This window comes from Cyclopterus lumpus, chromosome 15 (assembly GCF_009769545.1).
Source record: "Cyclopterus lumpus isolate fCycLum1 chromosome 15, fCycLum1.pri, whole genome shotgun sequence".
Lineage (NCBI taxonomy): Eukaryota > Metazoa > Chordata > Actinopteri > Perciformes > Cyclopteridae > Cyclopterus > Cyclopterus lumpus.
The window spans coordinates 10,472,864-10,490,269 of NC_046980.1; the positions used below are offsets into that span (position 1 = coordinate 10,472,864).

A 17,406-nucleotide genomic window follows, 5' to 3' on the forward strand; every position below is an offset into this window, starting at 1 on the left:
TTAGAATGAATTATAACGTACTGCGTACAATACAGGTACTTTACAGATAGCAGTTTGTGTGTGTGTGTGTGTGTGTGTGTTCGTGTGTGTGTGTGTGTCAATGGGTGTGGGTGTTTGGGGGCTTAGCCGTATATAAGTGAAAATGCAATAAAACATTATTTGGGATTACAAATTGATCTTGATAGCATCAGGAGAATATATTTACAGCTTCTTGTCTTTTCAAATAATCAACATTTTGGATTGACATGCATGAAAAAAGAGTTTATTGTGTCTTAATAATAAGTGTATTGTTAAGACAAAGCAAAGACAGTCAGACTGTGGGTCTACGGAGGGCTTGAGAGTGTCCAGGTTTTCGTTCCAGTTGGAGACCACACCACCGGATGTACTGGGACATGGTGTGAAACCCGGGCTTGAGAATACTCTCCTTTATAAAAGCCACTAACTGCAAGACTTGAGAAGAAAGAAGCTTCAGTTTGGCACATCCTATTCACAGTAGAAGTCCATATTCTGGTAAAAAAAAAAAGGCAAAACAAAAATGTAATATCATGAGAGAAATGTTGACAACAACAACCTCAGTATTAATTTCAGATATTATACTTACAGTTGTGGGAATCTTAACTTTGTCTTCCGTAAACTTCTGTGTCTCCTTCACCATAGTTGCAGGAAAGTATCCAATGATGCCCATCTGGTGCACATACCGCTCACTGTAAACCTGCCAGTGGAAATAACACGGCCTCTCCAACAATTTAACATGCACCACATGAAATTATAGGCTTTATACATTTAACCTTCCTTCCTACTAAACTTGTTGTATAGGCTTGTCAATTTCATCTACAATGACATTGAATATTCAACCAAATGTATTTTTTGACATTTTTCTCTTTTTAAAAAAGCCAGAAAGTTCTCATTGCTTGTCACAGCTGCTGTGCATCCTGCTTTGCATTTGTAACTGATTAGTGAGCTGCAATGCTGATAAAAAAAACATGTAACGAATAGTCACATACGCTGCCAGACCAGAAGACTCCGGCGCCCTCTTCTGGAATGAGTTTGGAATACACATAGACCATTTGACCCGTCTTGATGTTGATGAATCTGCAGTCAGGGGCTGTGAAGTCACCCAAGGCTCTGGCCATGGAGAGAACATCTTAAAAAACACAGAAAACAAAAGAGGAAAGGGAAATATCAGTCTATTTTATAAAAAGGTATTAAGTACATTATTTTTTAATATGTTACAGTTTTCAGGATACATACTGTGCCAATGCTTCTCCTTTACTCTGACTTACATGAGCATTCTGCATCTCCACATATCTTGTTGTCTGCTAGTTTATCCATACGGACGGCCCTCGCAGTCTGGTGCAGAAGTCCAACACAGAGCAGAATCCCCAATGAATAAGTCATGCTGATCGAAAGAGCAGAACCCAGAGAGTGTTGTTGCATACGGATGCGAATTGGGGCATTTAAAGGGGGCTTTTTTTTGGGCTGTAAAAATCCCAAAACAGTCTTCTCAGCCAGGAGAAAATGTGCTCAGCCCCTACATCAGAGGTTGTCTGACCAATCAGTGTTGAGTTTCAGAAATGCCATGAAGTATTCATTTCCTGCAGGGGAGTTGGCTCACTTTTCTCAAATATCCGTCTCGTTGCAGGAACAAGCAGTCACAGTTCATGCCTTGAGCTCTGTAAAAAAAAGCAAATCCATGTGTTGAAATAATGCATGTTGTTCTTGAAATGGGTCTTTGAATAAGCTCCATATTTTTGGACAGAAGGAAATGTCCTATGCAATAAGCAAAACAATAACTTTTAGGATATTTATCTAAGTTCATAAAAACAACTAATCGAATATAAGTTTGGAAAATATTGAGATGCTTAGTTACTTAGTTATTAGTCACTGAGATACAAAACATACTTGAACCTGAATAGCTTAAGTACGGTACCACAACTAACTACATCCATCAGTAATTATAACAACAGGAGCAAAGGGAATGGAATGAAAGCTTGCTGCCTGGAACTGGACATTTGAAAAAACAAATGTGTTAAACAAATTGACTCAAACGCAGTCAAAGTTACATTTTTAAATAGTCTACAAACTAAGGAAATGGTTAAACAGACTAATCGAGTTCTGCACAGGCAGCACTGTTGAATGGTGTGGAAAAACTATGGTCAACATCATCATTCTTCACTTCTTCTTTTTAGTAAAATGTTGCATTGCAACCACCTGTGTCTTCTCACTTTGTCTCTTTATATTATTGTTTTTGCCATGAGAAAAAAGTATTGCCTTGCAAAACCAAATCCATGGGCTCAATACTCCACTGTAATACTGCATGAAGATGATAATACTTGTTAAGAAATATATTATGAGTGGATGAGCCAATTGAAACCTAAGGCTGAGGAATAGGCCTTCAGTTTTGCCAAATAGAAAGTGAAAGCATTTCAGTCACGTCCAACTGATGTCTTGTGTTGGTGAAATATTGAAGCAAAACATTATTATCACAATACACTAGGTTTAGTTATATTCGTTGTGAGCTTAAATGTGCATACTATATGTAGTGTTATTCCACGGGGTAATTAAATATGAATATATAGGCTACAACTGAAGAAGTAAAGCCTCTGAATGCTAACCAGTCAAATGTTGTAATATGTCGACATTGATGACACGACTTTTAATTTTAAGCAAACATAAAAAAAAGTAACTGCTGTAATTATTTCCCTTTCCGTCTGACGCAAAGCTCTGCAAACTGTGCTCGTGTGTGTGTGCGCGCGCTTTAAGGACATGGTTAGCTAGGCGGGCGGAGTTTAACCCTGTGCGAATCAGAGAGAAAATAGATCCGCCTACTCGTGCTCTCCAGTTCAACAAATCAGGCACACCCCTTGACATTCAGGACTGTGACGTTACTCTGTACACTCAGAACCACAGGCTCGGACTGTTATTGTTCGGTTTGAAGAGTTTGGGGGCTGGTCGGCGCTTTGTTTTTATTTTTGGGGGGCCGTGAGCTACCGCGAGCGGGCTAATTCCACTCCAATACCACTACCTGCATACCTGGGCGGAGGTTTACTTTAACAACAGAGCGCCGTTTGTATCCGGTTAGTGGTAGGCGAGCGAGTGAGGTCCCAAAGTAGCCGATGGATGCGCGGGTATCGGAGTTATTTGGCTCAGGAAATGGACACTGCTCTGGATCTCAAGCGTCCAACGTCAAGTCGGGAAATGGCTTCGGGGTGGCCCCCAAAAAAGCGTGCGTAAAGAACAACATGAAAGCCAATAAGGCTCGGTTCTCCCGCAACTTCAAACCGAGCAACAACACCCCGTATGTGCTACCTCCGGAGGTAAGGCTGACATTACGCGCACTACTACCGCTCAGGCTAACGTCGTCGAGCTAACACTGTTCAAGAGCCGCAACTAAGTCTGCTAGATGTGGGCGTGGATGTGTAAACATGGCCATGAAACATAACCGCAGTATATTTCCCCCGGGGTCGAGCGACCTTACTCTGACTCGTTGAACGCCATTGACACGTCACAAGGGGAACAACACAACGAGATGAATATGATCGGCTAACATTAGGATTAATTTACAAATCGATCGTCCGCATTTTGTTTTACAGCCGTCGTCATGTGTGTTTGATTTAAAGTAGTAGTTTTCTGGACCAGAAGACTGGCCACTAGAGGAACAGCTGTGTTTGTAAATATCCATCAAGGGGGGGTAGTCGGTCGAAACTATATCTAGCTCTAGTTATTATTAACCTCCAACCCAACCGAGGACTGCACTACATGCATTACTTTCATCACTTGTTTATCGTGTTCGTAACTCCAACTTTAAACCCACTCAGCAGTTGACGTGACCTCTTATTTTCTCTGTAAACGTGACAGAGACTCACAGCTCCGTGGTCGTGAAACCCTCCACGTCAGTGGGACAAGTCTCAACATGATCCGCAAGCGGCTCCATTGTCACTGCAGTGAGTCTCAATTGTTAGTAAACATTTGAGCCACTTGTCCCACGTGGAGGGATATTGACTAGTTGGTCAGTTTGTATAGCTCTCAGTGACCATCTATTCATTGCTTTTCTTTGTGTCTTTTAGCAAATCAATAGCCTGTTGTCTCACTTCTCTGTCTGACAGCTATTGTTCCTGTTCTCTCTCTGTCTCTCTGTTTCTCTCCCCGTCTCTTAGGCTGAAGAGGGAAACATAGAGTACAAGGTAAGCAAATGAGCTGTGATATATTGAAATATATATATATATATATATATATATATATATATATATATAAATGGGCTAGTTGATGTATAAACTACAACAATGAACAGCTCATAGTTAGGTCAGCCTCTTCATGACACAAGCATTGAGGTTATAAGTATAGGTCGATCATCAATACAATAAGCAATATGTATGTCAGAACATATACGTGCATATTGTTTACCAGGGAAACCAACACCACATCATCATTTTCATAATCTGGACAGCTGCCTCCCTCGCTACATCAACTGAACATGCAGCACTTAATTCAGATTTTATTCCCCCAGACCTACAGCGATCCTTTGTAACGCTTGTTAATTGTGCTTGAATTATTAAGGACTAAGATTAACTTTCCAAAATCCAGGTTTAAACTTGGCACTGATTAACATATTCTCCCCCTGTCTAGCTGAAGCTGGTGAACACCACACAATACCGCTTTGAGCACCTGGCCACACAAATGAAATGGCGACTGCAGGAGGGTCGAGGCGAAGCTGTCTATCAAATAGGGGTCGAGGACAATGGGATGCTGGCGGGACTTTCAGAGGAAGATCTGAGGACATCACTGAATACGCTCCATAGGCTGGCAGAGAAGTAAGTCAAGATATCAATGACATATTTTATTTGAACCGTTTTTTTTATTGTCCTTGTTTGACATCACCCTGTAACAATAAACGTGGCATTAATAACACGTGCCTGCAATCAACAACAAGTCATTTTTGTGTAATTGCGAGAGAAAAAAACACCACACTTGACTTCTATGTTTGTGTTTCTTTTGTCTGACAGGGTTGGCGCCGACATCACCGTTCTCCGAGAAAGAGAGGTGGACGATGACTCTGATGTGCCTCGAAAGATTGCCGAAGTTCTCATTCGCAAAGTGCCGGATGACCAGCAGGTTGGTGGAGCTACCTTAAGGGCATTGTTGATCCGTTCATATTTTATTTTATGCCTGCTCATTCTTTGTGTCTTACCTGCAGTTCTTGGACCTGCGAGTAGCTGTTCTGGGTAATGTGGACTCGGGCAAGTCCACTCTGTTGGGGGTTTTGACACAGGGTGAGCTGGACAATGGACGGGGAAGAACAAGGCTCAACCTCTTCAGGCACCTACATGAGATCCAGACTGGACGCACTTCAAGCATCAGCTTTGAGATCCTCGGCTTTAATAGTAAAGGAGAGGTGAGAAAAGATCCATAGCCATTGTAAAAGTTCTGAGAATCTCGAGCTGCCTGGTGCTTGGAAGAAGAAGCTCCGAAGCCAGAGATATATAATCAAAAGTATTTAACCATAACAAACAAGAGTCGTCAAGTACATACATGGTCCCGGCCCGGACGCGCTCACGTGGTTCCGCTTCCACAGTCTACTGGCTGAGCGCTTCTCCTCGAGCGTTCCTGGCATAGCCAACAGTTTCTGTCTGGCGTCACCACGTAAGAGACCACATTCGCGTCTCACAATTAGTTTTATTCGCAGTGCATTCGCTGAGCTAAGCTCCCATTGGTTAGTGGAGATATTCATGCAAATACCTTTCAGAGACACAGCATGCTACGCTGACCAGCGAATAAGACATGAGGTTCACACCTGAGGGTTAGTTCCATTGGCCACTTCAAAGAATGCCGCCATTCTGTTCGCATCATTACATTTGTCATCAACAAACAGAATACAGTGATCCTCTCTTATGCTTTATAATACATTTATAATACATTCCTCAAATTAATTATCCTAAATTTCTGTATGTATTATTTTAAAACAGACTCTCATTTACATATGCAAGTGTATATAAAATCCACTACAACTCAACACCATAACATACAAAATGTGTACCCTAGTTACATACTTTTACATAATTCACTCTAAATAGCAGCACAAGTTAAATTCATTACGTCGTGGTTCTCACAGACTTTCCTCATAAAGATGTTCAATCAGACAAGACAAGATGGTTTTGGTAATAGTAGTTTATAGATGAAAATTCATACAATGTAATATTAATGTTGTGTGTCAGCAAGTAATGTTAATGACTGATGTCTAACCTGACCTCTACTTTCAAATAAATAACTGAGGAATATGTTGTTATGTGATTTAGATGATATGCTTCTTTTCCTAGGTTGTGAATTACAGCGAGTCTCGGACAGCAGAGGAGATTTGTGAGAGTGCCTCTAAAATGATCACGTTCATTGATCTGGCGGGTCACCACAAGTACCTTAAGACCACCATCTTTGGCCTCACCAGCTACTGCCCGGATTTCGCTATGCTGGTCGTCAGCGCAAATACTGGCATTGGTGAGTGTGGATGGATTAGTTACATTTCATCATAGGTCAGTTAAAATGCACCGGTGGCTGTCTGTGCACTTTATCCGGTCAGTTTACTATTCAGATAAGACGAGTGGAAAGTTGATCTGTCACAGGCTCACAGGCTGGTAATGGGCACCTGCGGGGCCGGTCTGACGGAGAGCCTAGGTTTGTGTACACATACAGCAGACATGACCAGCTGGGACTTTGCAAACATGTGTTATTTGAGCTTATGTAACAGCTTATGTTACACCCTCGCTTCTTGTCCCGGCCTGCCACTGCTCGGATATCTCAAATACCACCCATTCTGATGTTGGAGTCCTCTGAGCCACTGAATGTAGCCATGTGCTCCTTCCTCAGTGCATAAAGTTGAACATTTTTCAAATTTCGACCGTTTCCTTTTCGTATAACTGGTTAGTCTCAACTCGACTGGAATCCCACAATGCTTCGCCACCTCTGGTGGGTCTTTATCGCCATTACATTTGAGCAACTTATTACATTGATAGATTCTGTATTAGTGCATCAAATGCTTTCACCAACCCAGACCTTTTGTCATAACAGCAAATGAGTCCGAGTGCAAGAAACATGTACGATACCCACGTCCAGGAAGGACATACCTTGAAAACGGTGGGACAGGCAGTTCTTTGCTTGGCTTGTGGTGACATATATTTATTTACTCTTTTGTTTGTAGTTTTACTATTCTGGCTGTAATAGCAGGGAATGCGAAGTTTGTGGAAGTTTGTGAGATTTGGTAGGAAATAAGGTTGTTGTCTGAAGTGGCATTGGAACCCACGCCACCAGGAGAGCCTGCCACCTTCAAGCAGGACATTCTGACAGACTCAAGAAGGCACCTCCGGGGCCTGGCTGGAATGGGGAGGGGCTTTCACAGGCACAGAAAGTTGGCTCAGCCGAAAACACAAACTTTAAATTTATGTTTCGAATAAATAGTAAAGCATGGAGAATATCAGGTTAAACATGCTCATATCTGAGCCAACTTTAAATAACATAGTGTTATTGAGATATCTGAAGTTGAGTTTTATTTTTGCAAATGTCAACGAGACATGTACTGTAGATGAAACCGGAGCCTTGGATGCAGCACTCATTACCTAACAACTGCTGGAGGTGAACTATATTCAGCTGCTGTACGGCTGGCAGCTTAGAGGGTATTTTGAATATGATTTTATTGATTTTGCAAAAGGTTGTAAACTAAAGTAGTACTCACTCAGACCCAAGCCTTGTCAGATTTATTTTTGAGACCTTTCTTTCATTCTTTGACATTTTTAGTGTCCCAGTGTTTGCAGGAATAACACCCTGTAGGCGTTGTTGTGTTTGTGTGGGTGGCTGTTCTTAAATAGGGCATGCTGGGAGAAATGGGGTCAAGGATAAGTACCACCTTAGCTATGGAGGAGACAGTAAGGGGACACAGTGTGTCTGCAACCCAAGAGCATCCGCTTTAATTATGAAATAGGGTAATGGATCTGTGTAATGCATAGGGCTCGTCTTAAGTTGTGTCTGCGACAAGCCCAAAGGCCAACGGGCGGGTCATCATCTTGTATCATTCTGTGACACTTCAAATATCTTTACACCTCCATGAGGGATGATGGGCTTTCGTTTTTTTCCTATGTTCCTTAACCTCAGATGCACTGAAAATAACCCGCAGCTAGCAAAACAACCCGCTGTTCAGCTTAGGAGGGGACAAGTGTATTTTGGGTCTGTGTCAACATGTAAATGCGCGTTAGAGGTCAGCGCCCTCTTTCACGACATCGGACAATTTCAGACATGTATCCAAACCAGGATCATCAACTATCATTCACCACTAAAAGTCAAACATACATATATTGCTTTTTCTCTCATGTCAGCATTGTTTACTAAGAAAGACAATCCACCAGACACCCCTCCAGGACACTGCTGTGATTATGAGAGATTATTGTGCTTATACAAGTTGCCTTTGACATTCTGGATAGCCTGTGGCATTGATTACATGATGACTATCTATAATAATAATAATAATAATAATCCATTTAATTTATATAGTGCTTTTCTAGATACTCAAAGACACTTTACATTATACACCGTAGACACAGCTACGGGGAGCAATGCAGGGTTAAGTGTCTTGCTCAAGGACACATCGACTAGGGCGGGGATTGAACTGCCAACCTCTTGATTGAAAGACGGGCATGCTAACCACTGACCCATAGTCGCCCCAATCTATTGTATCATCCTATCTACTTTCTCCGATGGGATAACACTCATACGTCATACCTGGCCTTTTCAGTTTGTGTACATGCTCTCTTGACCCTCAGACTTACAGTACGTGTCGGCAGATAAACAGAGTTATCTTAGATTACAGCAGTCCTTTCACAAAAAGGATGTAGGATTCCTGATGTTTCCAAAGAAATGTTTTCTGAGGATGCTGGATCCATTCCTATTCCTTCAATGCATATTTATCTATACAAGAACGTCATGCACAATACCTGGAATATACATTGCTTGTGTGTACTTGTGTACCTGAATGAGTAAATTCAATAACATGAAACCCTCTCGACTGGACCTCCTTTCCCTCTTACAGCTGGAACGACCCGGGAGCATCTTGGACTGGCCATGGCCCTGAAGGTGCCCATCTTCATCGTCATCAGTAAGGTGGACCTCTGTACGCGCGCCACCGTGGAGCGCACTGTGCGGCAGTTGGAGCGTGTCCTAAAGCAGCCGGGCTGTAACAAGGTGCCCATAGTTATTAGCAGTGCGGACGATGCCGTCACAGCAGCACAGCAGTTCGCCCAGTCGCCCAAGTAAGGAAAAAAAATTACATAATTCAATGTGAATCGTTTTAATATCTTGTACCCGTGTACGATTTAAGAACCCTTCTAAGTATAAGATCGAGACTAGCCAATGGTGTCTGTGTGTCCTCATTGTCCTGACATGCGTGTGCTCTCCATGGCAGCATCACGCCCATCTTGACCTTGTCCAGTGTGTCTGGCGAGAGTCTAGACTTGCTCAAGGTCTTCTTCAACATCCTCCCTCCTCTCAGCAACAGCAAGGAGCAGGAGGAGCTTATGCAACAGCTAACTGAGTTTCAGGTATGTCTGCACGATGGCATCAGCCGTCACATACACACTCTTTCAGATGCACTGTGCATACATACACACTGCACACACGTGATGTCGATGTGATTGACATCAGCACATCATTACAGGTGGATGAGATCTACACGGTGCCAGAGGTGGGGACTGTGGTGGGAGGGACTCTGTACAGGTCAGTGTGAGAACCCCTTCCTTCATGTTCGTCCAAGTAAACTTGCATTGTTTTCTGTTTGGCATGGAGTCTCTCTGACCCGCTGTTTTCTTTTAATGTGCAGTGGTATTTGCCGTGAGGGGGATGATCTTGTAGTAGGGCCCACAGACTCGGGCCATTTCCACAAGTTGACCATTGAGAGCATCCAAAGGAACCGCTCGGCATGCAGGGTACTCAGAGCCGGCCAGGCTGCCACACTCGCCCTGGGAAACTTTGACCGCTCACTACTACGCAAGGTCAGACATGTTTGTTTGTGCCAAATGTGTCTGACTCTATTTCTCCGAATACTGTCTGTGTGTGTATTTTCATGAAACAAAAATGTAAAAAATTATATATATAAAAAAAAAAAAAAAACATCTTTATGTTAAACACTGATTTCTAATCTATGTTTGAAGAATGTTAATGTATTTTCAACTCACAGGGCATGGTGATAGTGAGTCCAGAAATGGATCCTACCATCTGCTGGATGTTTGAGGCTGAGATTGTGCTGCTCTTCCACGCCAAGACCTTCCACAAGGGCTTCCAAGTTACTGTGCACATTGGCAATGTGAGACAGACTGCCACTGTGGAAGCTGTATACGGCAAGGTTAGCTACAACTGTTCCTGTCTGAAAGATGTCCTCTACATCCAAAACCTGGGCTTATTATATATCCCATTGTGTTGCATGAATCCGATGAAGGTCGACATTCGGTTTATTCTTAATGCCGTCACTTTCTTTTCTTACGATGCATCCCTGAACCACAGGAGGAGCTGAGGACAGGGGAGAAAGCAGTGGTTCTCTTCAAGTTCATCAAGCACCCGGAATACCTGAAGGTGGGAGCTAAGATGCTCTTCAGAGAGAGCGTGACTAAAGGTATCGGCCACGTCACCAAGTTGCAGCCCATCGCCCAGTACCGGCTATCCCACAGCGAGGATGACGAAGCCTAAAGTCTCTTGGAGAAAACAACAAAAAAAACACTGTCCCGCCCCAAAAACAGGTGCTTTAAAAAACCTTTTGCTTTCTCCGAAGGCCACTCTGTCCTGTTCCCCTGCACAGAAGATTGTTGTTTTATCACCCTTTTCCAAAGCCTATGTTGTCACCATCCTCCTCATTCGTCGTCCCCCCACCGAGCCTTTTTAACTGACTGCATCCTAACACACACACACACACTTGCACTGAAACATAACAACATGCCAGTGTTGAAATACCTTCGGCGGATAATTGTTAACGAACAGTTGCAAGCGTGCGATGCTTGGACATGGAAGGTGTATCACCGTTGTCATCGCCCCACAGCAGCTCGTCTGCGTGACCACTGACCAGCATAGTGCCTCACTGGTAAGGATAAGCCTCGCTGTATTTTTAATACGCTGCCCTTTTCTTAGTAACCACACATTAATTATCTGGGATAATAGTCAAATGTGGTGCTCAGACGCAGCTCGTCAGCTGTATGTAAATTAAACCACCTCGCTTCGAGCTATTATATAGCTGACAGGCGCACTTTCTGAACGTCAAGAGAGAGTATTGGGATGTATGCAAAGGTCAGCCTGCCAACATAGCTCAGATTGGCAATCGCGTTGTACGTTTTTTTTTTTTTATTCACAAATAATGCCTCGTGCAGTAAGATGGTAATGATCTTGCTGCCTGTCTTTTCAAGTGCTTTCGTTACTCAGGTAAATTTAGATTTTGTGACAGACAAGTCCTCTCACAGAACTACTCCAGTGGAGGTTTCTGCTACTGACTTGAGGGGGTAAAGGAGGTTTGAGGTAAAATAAAAATAAAAAGTAATGGTCTTTCTCCCAAAGAGGTGTTACACATTATATAGTATGGGAAGCTTTGTTTTAAAGAAATGATGTTTGAAGAACTTGTTGTCGTCTGTTCGTTTAAGTTACTGATGTCACTGAATCAGTGCCTAATGGAACTACCGCTTGAGTAGCCGACCATTACACCCCAAAGTTGTACAACTTAGTAAAGAAATGTAATTAAGTTGCTGGGTGCTATTCCTCGAAACAGCTTTTTGATATTTAGAAGACGGCCTTAAAAATTAATGTTAATTGTTACTCTGTGTTCATGTCTTACTATATAGCATGTTTGTATGACTTATACATAATTTGTTGTCCCACAAACACCAATGAGGACAACTGAAATGTGTGGCATGTTTTGTTTCACCCGCGTTGTTGTTACACACATTTTTTGTGCACTAAAAAACTAAGAACTTATTTCAACCAAAATGTGTATAGCCTTTATGGAGAGTATCAGGTGTTGGTTAGTTTTTTTGCATCTGAGAAGTATTTTATAGACTTTTCGTAGTTCCAGATTTTACAATATATTCAATTATGTTTTTCACTGTTCTCACGTTCCTATTGGCAGCAACACGCTTCCACGTTTTTAAAATCACGTTTAAGACCTTTTCCCTTTTTAAAAAATGTATTATTTTGATTATTTTGGTGAAATGCAATCTTTATGTACATATCTAATTAGTGTATCATGTTGTACATTAATTAAAGTTGTATTGTCTCTTTAGCAGGTATTGAGTTGTGTTGTCCTTCAAGTAAACAATGGTTTTCAACCATGTCATCATACACCCAGTGTTTATTCTACCGGCTCAGAAGTCACAATACCATGACTAATTTTCCTCGTATTGTTCTTCCAAATCAGCTTCTCAGCTGATGCAAGCCCATGTAATTACCATTCAGCTGTGGTAGAACAGGATCAACCTAGTTATGGCGCAAAACTTGATATTGACAATCAAGTGAGGATTCCTGCTCTATATTTAACTCATTAGTGGCATCTGCTGGCAGATCAGAATACTACAACATAATGTATGCTAGGACAAAATGTTTATGTTAATATAGGCTGGTTTACAAAACTATCCCTTTAGATTACTGCTATTCCCTTTGTAATAAAAAGGTTACGTGACACAAAGTGCATACAAATACACTGTATTTACACTTTTTTTAGAGCACAGTAACATTTATCATTTAAAACAAGTCCTGTACACAAAACGGCTTCCCATTCTTTCACCAAGGCTTTGTTTGTGATATACTGTATAATCATAATAAGTACACTGTATTACATTCTACTAAAAAATGCAGCGTGACAGCGCACCTTCAGTTCCTCTTGAAAAAAGAATCCAGAGTGCCCGTGCTTCCACCCTGGGAGCGATGCTTTTTCGGTTGAGGTCCTGACTGGCCTCTGGATTTTGTCTTTCCGCGTGAGGACTGAGCTCTGAGAGCAGTTGGAGAAACATTGGAAGAAGACGAAACAGTGGAGGAAGAGGAAGAGGAAGAGACGGGTGCTGGACCTGTGGATGAAGAGAGTGAATTCTGGAGGTCCAGGGCAAAGTGATAGTCATTGTGTTCAGGCATTTCCCAGACTAACACTTCCTGGCCACAGCGTTCACAGTTTAACAGGTCTTCTCTGGCCACACTAGAAGGATGGCGATTTATTTCTGGCTCAATGGCCAGTTCATCCTTTAACTCTTCACATAGTGACTGCTGAGATGAGCTACATTTTGACTGTAGCCCTGACACAGCACCAACGGTGTCGTCTGCGTCTCCTATTTCATCAGGACCAGGGTTATGTCCTGAGGCTGGGGCCTGTGAGCTTCTTTCAATATTCTTCTTGTGAAAGAAAGAGGAAATGCCAGAACGCGGTCTGGCTGTACCACTTTTAGAGTGAGCAATAAGTTTAAGAGAAGAAACGGTGCAATTGGTATCTGCCTCCAACTGGCCTTCAGTAACAGAGGTTTTCTGAGAGGAGGAAGCCGGGGAAATCCCCGTGGACCCAATATTGTGGTCCTCCTCGTCGACATCTTTTGTGACTTTCTGTCTTTGTTTCTCAGCTGCCTTTAGAAAGAAGGACTGGATGGTGCCAGGCTGTTTGCATGCAGAGTCATTTTTCAGTTCAGAGGGTGGCAGGGTGGAGGGCTGAGTGGTGGAGAGAAGACTCTGGGTTGAAGGGGCATCACTGGAAAGAAAACCAGCAATGCCCCCTGCTGACGGAGCGTCACTGAATTTGCTCGCCGAAAGGTGCAGCAGGGTGAGGGGTGGAGTCCTGGGGACATGAAGCAAGACGGGGGTACAATCAGTCACGCTGTTTTAAGTCCCTTAACCGACTTCAAATATTTCACAGTGCTATTACCATGCTGCCTGGTGGTTTCCTGCTGTGTTGAGACTCTTGATAATGGCAAAGCTGTCATCAGAGAGTTTGGTCGCTTCGTAGCGCACTAAAGCACAACAACGAGAGAAGCTGCTCGGCCTCTTGTACCCAAGCTGATGGACACCCACCGTCAACGACTTAGCCACTCGACCATTCTGAGAGATGAGGAGCGATGAGAGGCACCAATGTGAAATCAAGTTATATTTACTGTATTTTAAAATAAAAGTGCAATGCAGTTGAGGAAGTAGGCCGTGCTGTTGTAATATGGGAGAGTTACTCAACCACACATAGCTTACCACTTCTCTGTCTTTGGTAAGCCTCTCTTCCAGTTCAAGGGCCAGTTGATGAAGCCAATACTGGACCTACAAAGAGGTTATGAAAGCAAATCATACATGAAAGGGAAATTATGGAAAAGATTGCATACAATATTACAAGAATGTGTCTCACCCCATCTTCCTTACACATCTAGAAGGATCAACAATCAAGTTTATGCACTTCAGTTTATTTTGTATCGCCCAGAATCACAAATTATCCTCAGAGGGTTTTACAATCTACACATACGACATCCCTGTCCCAGGACCTCACATCAGATCAGGAAAAACTCCCCCCCAAAAAAAAACTTTCACAGGGAAAAAAGGGAAGAAACCTTCAGGAGAGCAACAGAGAAGGATCCCTCTCCCCGGATGGAGAGAAGCAATAGATGTCATGTGGACAGAATGAACACAGTTACAGAGTTACAACACATTCAATGAATTCTTGTTTTGACACAGGGGAAGCCCAAGACTGATGGTGTGTACCTGCTCTTTTGTAGCCAGCGACGTCTTCCCAGAGAAGGTTTTACTGCAGCCGATGGACTTGGGAAGCTGTCTGGGTTTCACCGCTTCAAATTCCATCCCCCGACACAAGTCAAACAGCCACTGGCTGAAAGCAGAGAGGTTCAATGGTCGATGTGGATGGTTATCAAGAGGAAGTAAACCGCTCATAGTTCAAGTTAATTGGTGGAGCACTTTTAAGGCCATGTAATGACTATGTTAATCAAAATGCCCATTCCACTTGATGGTCTGACATAAATGCTAATACTAAGCAAGTTTGGTGTTCACCAATCATCGTATGACACTGGACCTTTAAAAAAGGAATTTCTGGGTTGTCTTACCCCGTCTTTTCTCCAAAGTGCTGACCCAGTTGAGCCTGAGTGAAGCGGGTCAGATCTCCCATATTTTCTATTCCCAGAGTTTCTGCAATGGAGGCGCCCAGCTTACCCCCGAGGTTACGGCTGTGCAGATGAAATAAGAAGTGAACAGTATTGTTAGTCAACTTTTGTTTTACACTTCTATGTTCAAATGCGAGTGCAATTTGTGATTCATAAATCCTTTACGGCAGAGGAGTACTTTGAACTCACATCTTGCTGATGGGTAGAGAGCTGAAAAGGTCTGTCACAGAGTCCAAAGGCAGAACAGTTTGTCGGTTGGGTTTGTTTAGACCACAAGCTAATTTAGACAATACCTGAAAGAAGTGGACGGTAAACTATGACCATGGCAAAGATAATTACTACAATTAAAAAGTATCACAGCAGCATTATGTAGGAATACAACTCAGAATTGTTCCTACCTTATTGTGCGATATTCCTGCTGAACAGCGGAAACCTGTGTCTTTTTCCATGGCTGCCCTCATTTCCTCGATGATGAGTGCCCCGACGGTTAGCTGCAGTTCTGCAGGGCTCTGTTCCCCTAATAGAGAGACCGGGACGGATGCTAGCCACTGCTGGAGACCTCTGGACCGCAGCTCCTCTGGGGAGAAACATGTTGCTGTTAAGGGGATACATCATACCAGAGTTTTTAAGAATTTGTATAAAATATTTATTTATTTATTTAAACAGCTTCCTGTGTCCAGTGCTGAAGCAAACAGTTGAGAAATCAATGAGTAAAAGTTTGTTCATAGCCTACCTTTATCCAAGGCAGCATCCTCTGCAGAGGCTTCCTGTTCAGGTGAAGTTTGTGGGTACCCCTGGATGTAGGTCGCCTTCAGCAGGTGAGGCTCAATTTGTTTGTCTGCCATGTTTTTCAGCCGCTGCTGGACCGCAGTGGTCAGATCCATGTAGGCCTCATCAATGCTGGCTCTCTCAATCACAGCAAAGCGAGACATCACCTCAATTACCTCCACACTCGCATCCCTATAACTACACAAGGGGTGAGCAGATTACTTACTTTACTGGTCACAGGATTAGTGGGGGTATTAAAGTAACATTTACTATTCATCACACCAATAAAATAGTGAATAGGTCTCGATGTGCAGTGGATCACGCACACTTACTGTGTCAGATCTGCCTTGCCATGAGACTCACGCACTCGTGCCACCTGGAGATCTGGGCATAGTGTCTTTGCATCATCCACCCACATGTTCCTGGTGACACCGTGGGCCCTGGCCTCGTAGCTCACAGCTATGATACTAACAAAGATTGATATTGAGTTGAGAACCGCATATTAACAAACCGTGACATCAAGTTAATAGTGAACTCGAGGTGATCATCTGTGGGAGATGAAGGCGGATGAGTTGCCAGCACAGAGACACTAATCAAAATGATCCATGCAACTGAACAGACACATTCTCATGCTGTCCAAATCACAGCGCTGGCTGGGGAGGAAAGCCTGAAAACGCTCAAGGACCATCTATGAGTGAGCGAGGGTAATGATCTCCTGTCAGCTACATACCTAGGCCATGAGACGACAACGGAGCATCCATCTACTGGGGAAGACTTTTTAAGATAACTGAAAGGTCTAAAAATAAAAAATAAATAAAAATAAAGGGTAGTAGGTGGAACTTGAGTTTATATTTTTAATTAACTGCCATTTCTAAGTGAAAGAATGGACTTACTCTATTCTAGTGAGTTATGTCCTGTCCTGTCATTTATCTCATTCTGTAGCTCTTACTTTGAGTATTATATTCTGCTATCGTTTACATTACTTTGTCAGATAATAGCCTACTCATCTAACTATACTATTGTATGTATGCTCCTACCACGTTTCAATACAATCAGGTTGCATTGGCTTCAGTTGCGTTGATCATGAAAATAAATGTCTCTGTCTCAGAAACTCACCTGCCTCCTTTCCACGTCTTGTACTGGGCCACCACACAGGGCGTGTTCCTCAGAGCTGGGTTGAGTCTCTGTTCCACCTGGACGTAGAAGCAGTCCATGTCTACTAACGCCACCACCCTCTCCTTTCCGTACTCCATCAGAGGAGAGTCGAGAACAACGTCACTGTTGAGTCTCAGGTCTCTCCAGCCTGCTGAAGTCAACCCGGGCTTCCGAGATACACTGCTGTCGCTTAGTAGTTCTCGCGCTGAGATCTGAAGTTACATCCTCACGTCATCAAAAGTCGACGAAGACAACATAACCGCCTGCAGGTCGGCCACGCCCTTGAACAGCGAATGTCCAATGAGAGCTAACAATTATGTGGCACTCACAGGGGGGCGGGCCCTGT

At 43.0% G+C, this 17,406-nt stretch overlaps 3 protein-coding genes across 5 annotated transcripts; 1 reads left to right on the forward strand and 2 right to left on the reverse strand.

The window, feature by feature from the left end:
- Window positions 1–240: 240 nt before the first annotated feature.
- On the reverse strand, window positions 241–2,726 carry LOC117744160 (otoraplin-like). The gene is made up of 5 exons (XM_034552295.1): window positions 2,616–2,726; window positions 1,284–1,673; window positions 1,005–1,144; window positions 602–712; window positions 241–507 (listed from the first exon to the last, which is right to left on the reverse strand). Exons 2-5 carry the CDS (start codon window positions 1,435–1,437, stop codon window positions 484–486), a joined length of 429 nt encoding a protein of 142 aa, XP_034408186.1. The 5' UTR covers window positions 1,438–1,673; window positions 2,616–2,726; the 3' UTR covers window positions 241–483.
- Window positions 2,727–2,871: 145 nt separating this feature from the next.
- On the forward strand, window positions 2,872–12,289 carry gtpbp2a (GTP binding protein 2a). Of its 3 annotated transcripts, none has more exons than XM_034551329.1 (13): window positions 3,210–3,317; window positions 3,859–4,009; window positions 4,158–4,184; window positions 4,627–4,811; window positions 5,004–5,112; window positions 5,195–5,392; window positions 6,315–6,489; window positions 9,068–9,287; window positions 9,440–9,575; window positions 9,692–9,750; window positions 9,854–10,025; window positions 10,211–10,375; window positions 10,534–11,366. In XM_034551329.1, exons 4-13 carry the CDS (start codon window positions 4,678–4,680, stop codon window positions 10,714–10,716), a joined length of 1,551 nt encoding a protein of 516 aa, XP_034407220.1. In that variant the 5' UTR covers window positions 3,210–3,317; window positions 3,859–4,009; window positions 4,158–4,184; window positions 4,627–4,677; the 3' UTR covers window positions 10,717–11,366. The 3 variants fall into 3 exon arrangements, with proteins under 3 accessions (XP_034407219.1, XP_034407220.1, XP_034407221.1); XM_034551330.1 differs by having other exon boundaries at window positions 3,859–3,944; XM_034551328.1 differs by lacking the exon at window positions 3,859–4,009 and having other exon boundaries at window positions 2,872–3,317; window positions 10,534–12,289.
- Window positions 12,267–17,335, reverse strand: polh (polymerase (DNA directed), eta). Its single transcript, XM_034551327.1, has 10 exons — window positions 17,022–17,335; window positions 16,238–16,372; window positions 15,871–16,103; window positions 15,536–15,714; window positions 15,327–15,430; window positions 15,081–15,200; window positions 14,725–14,848; window positions 14,224–14,289; window positions 13,910–14,082; window positions 12,267–13,822 (listed from the first exon to the last, which is right to left on the reverse strand). The coding sequence occupies exons 1-10, from the start codon at window positions 17,156–17,158 to the stop codon at window positions 12,877–12,879; spliced, it is 2,217 nt and encodes a 738-aa protein (XP_034407218.1). The 5' UTR covers window positions 17,159–17,335; the 3' UTR covers window positions 12,267–12,876.
- Window positions 17,336–17,406: the final 71 nt, after the last annotated feature.

What these genes read in the sequence shown, in the direction of transcription:
- polh (XM_034551327.1), bottom strand. Translation starts at nt 17,158, where the DNA reads ATGGAGTACGGAAAGGAGAGGGTGGTGGCGTTAGTAGACATGGACTGC. An exon ending in CAGGAATATCGCACAATAAG is followed by an intron (nt 15,431 to 15,535) that starts GTAGGAACAATT and finishes CACTTCTTTCAG; the next exon opens with GTATTGTCTAAATTAGCTTG. An exon ending in GGAAACCACCAGGCAGCATG is followed by an intron (nt 13,823 to 13,909) that starts GTAATAGCACTG and finishes TCATGTCCCCAG; the next exon opens with GACTCCACCCCTCACCCTGC.
- LOC117744160 (XM_034552295.1), bottom strand. Translation starts at nt 1,437, where the DNA reads ATGCAACAACACTCTCTGGGTTCTGCTCTTTCGATCAGCATGACTTAT. An exon ending in TGGAGATGCAGAATGCTCAT is followed by an intron (nt 1,145 to 1,283) that starts GTAAGTCAGAGT and finishes GTGTTTTTTAAG; the next exon opens with ATGTTCTCTCCATGGCCAGA. An exon ending in AAGTTAAGATTCCCACAACT is followed by an intron (nt 508 to 601) that starts GTAAGTATAATA and finishes TTTTTTTACCAG; the next exon opens with AATATGGACTTCTACTGTGA.
- gtpbp2a (XM_034551328.1), top strand. Translation starts at nt 3,117, where the DNA reads ATGGATGCGCGGGTATCGGAGTTATTTGGCTCAGGAAATGGACACTGC. An exon ending in CGTATGTGCTACCTCCGGAG is followed by an intron (nt 3,318 to 4,157) that starts GTAAGGCTGACA and finishes CCCGTCTCTTAG; the next exon opens with GCTGAAGAGGGAAACATAGA. An exon ending in AAGTGCCGGATGACCAGCAG is followed by an intron (nt 5,113 to 5,194) that starts GTTGGTGGAGCT and finishes TCTTACCTGCAG; the next exon opens with TTCTTGGACCTGCGAGTAGC.